Here is a 1,478-nt window from a genome sequence, read left to right as displayed (position 1 = left end):
CCAGGAAGCTGGAGATGTACGGGATTCGCCCACACCCTGCCAGCGACGGCGAGGGGACGCAGATCAACCTGGCCGTGACACACATGGGGGTGCTGGTCCTGCGGGTGAGCCCAGGGCTCGGGCTGCCAGCCCCAGGCAGGGTGGGACAGCACCCACCACTGGGGGGGACCCTGCTCCCCTCTGCATGCTCCAAACCCTCCCAAACCCTACAAGAGGGAGCGCGCCCTGGCAGACCTGGCGCAGGGTGATGCTTTGGGGCATGGCTGGGGGGCTTTGCTCCATGGCCTCCATCGGTGCCCGCCCTGGCTCTGCCGGCTCTTGTCACAGTGAGTGTGGCTGTGTAAGCATCACAGGTTCCGCAGCTGCATCAGACGTGCTCACCATATAATCTTCCAGCCAAAATAGCCACCTCACGTCCGTGCAATTACGTAACGCTGTAATCACAGCGGCGCTGCAGAATAAATACAGACTTGTCACAGCCGGTGTGAAGCAGCGCTCGCCTCCCACACTGGCTAATTTCAACCTGGGAACATCTTGCCAGAGCAGAAAAAAAAAAATCCTAACTGCAGGTCTGCTGCTCATAATTAGCCCTGCCAGACCCGCTTATTTATTCAGCGCCATAAACACTCTCACGCATGACTAGAGCATTTGTGAGCCCATTAAAAGCTGGGCTCTCCCGGAAAGCTGAGGGTCACAGCGCGGAGTAAGTCCGTTTTGCCTGGACCCGCCGTGACGCCAGTGTTGTGCAGCTGCATCTAAACTGATGTGTAATGGTGAGGAGGAGGGAGGCACGCGTGCAGCTTGCCTAGGATGGGTCTAAATGCTTGGGAGTGAGTTGAGCTCTGCTACACTTCCCAGCGAAGGCGAGGAGGGACTTCTTTTGGGGGGGGCTGCTTCTACATTAACTCAGGTAATGTTGGAGCTGAGACAGATGCCACCACCTGCCTTGACCTCTCTGAGGTTTGTCTTGGGATCCTGGATTTTTACAAACAGCTTCAGAAGGCAGAGTTAAGCCCCGAACCTCAATTCCTACTGCTGGGGACCAACTGATGGTCAGCCACCAAATCCTAGCACCTGGTCCCCAGACCTCGGCAGCAGTAAGAGCCATGCCGGGGTAACATCCAGCAAGCTCAGGCTTGCCCATCGTATTTCTGCAATCCTCACTTGCCCCATCCCGCTGTAACTGCTGTGTCCGTCCTTGCAGGGCAATACAAAGATCAACACGTTCAACTGGTCCAAAATTCGCAAACTGAGTTTCAAGAGGAAGCATTTTCTCATCAAGCTTCATGCAAACATCTCTGTAAGTACCACACTGCAGGCGAGTGCCAGGCTCAGGTGCAGGTAGACAGAGCATCACTCACGCAAAAGTCACTGGTTTTGACTAAAATCAATTTCTGCTGCTCATGGGTGATTTTCCACACACCTCCCCCCCAGCCCAGCCCAGCCCAGCCTTGAGCGTGACATGTGCCTCGCCCCCC

The 1,478-nt window shown here is 55.9% G+C and overlaps 1 protein-coding gene across 1 annotated transcript in view; it reads left to right on the top strand.

Annotated features, from left to right (window-relative positions):
- Positions 1 to 1,478, top strand: part of FRMD7 (FERM domain containing 7) — a gene marked incomplete at its 3' end in the record, with an annotated part of 11,320 nt that overhangs the window by 8,648 nt on the left and 1,194 nt on the right. Inside the window, exons 7-8 of the mRNA XM_010142039.1 lie at positions 5 to 104; positions 1,205 to 1,300. Coding sequence (XP_010140341.1) covers positions 5 to 104; positions 1,205 to 1,300 — 196 coding nt within the window. The remainder of the gene's footprint in view (positions 1 to 4; positions 105 to 1,204; positions 1,301 to 1,478) is intronic.

This window comes from Buceros rhinoceros, unplaced genomic scaffold, assembly GCF_000710305.1.
Source record: "Buceros rhinoceros silvestris isolate BGI_N320 unplaced genomic scaffold, ASM71030v1 scaffold22198, whole genome shotgun sequence".
Classification (NCBI taxonomy): Eukaryota; Metazoa; Chordata; class Aves; order Bucerotiformes; family Bucerotidae; genus Buceros; species Buceros rhinoceros.
The sequence above is the reverse complement of the archived record's forward strand: the minus strand, read 5'-3'. Positions and strand labels throughout refer to the sequence as shown.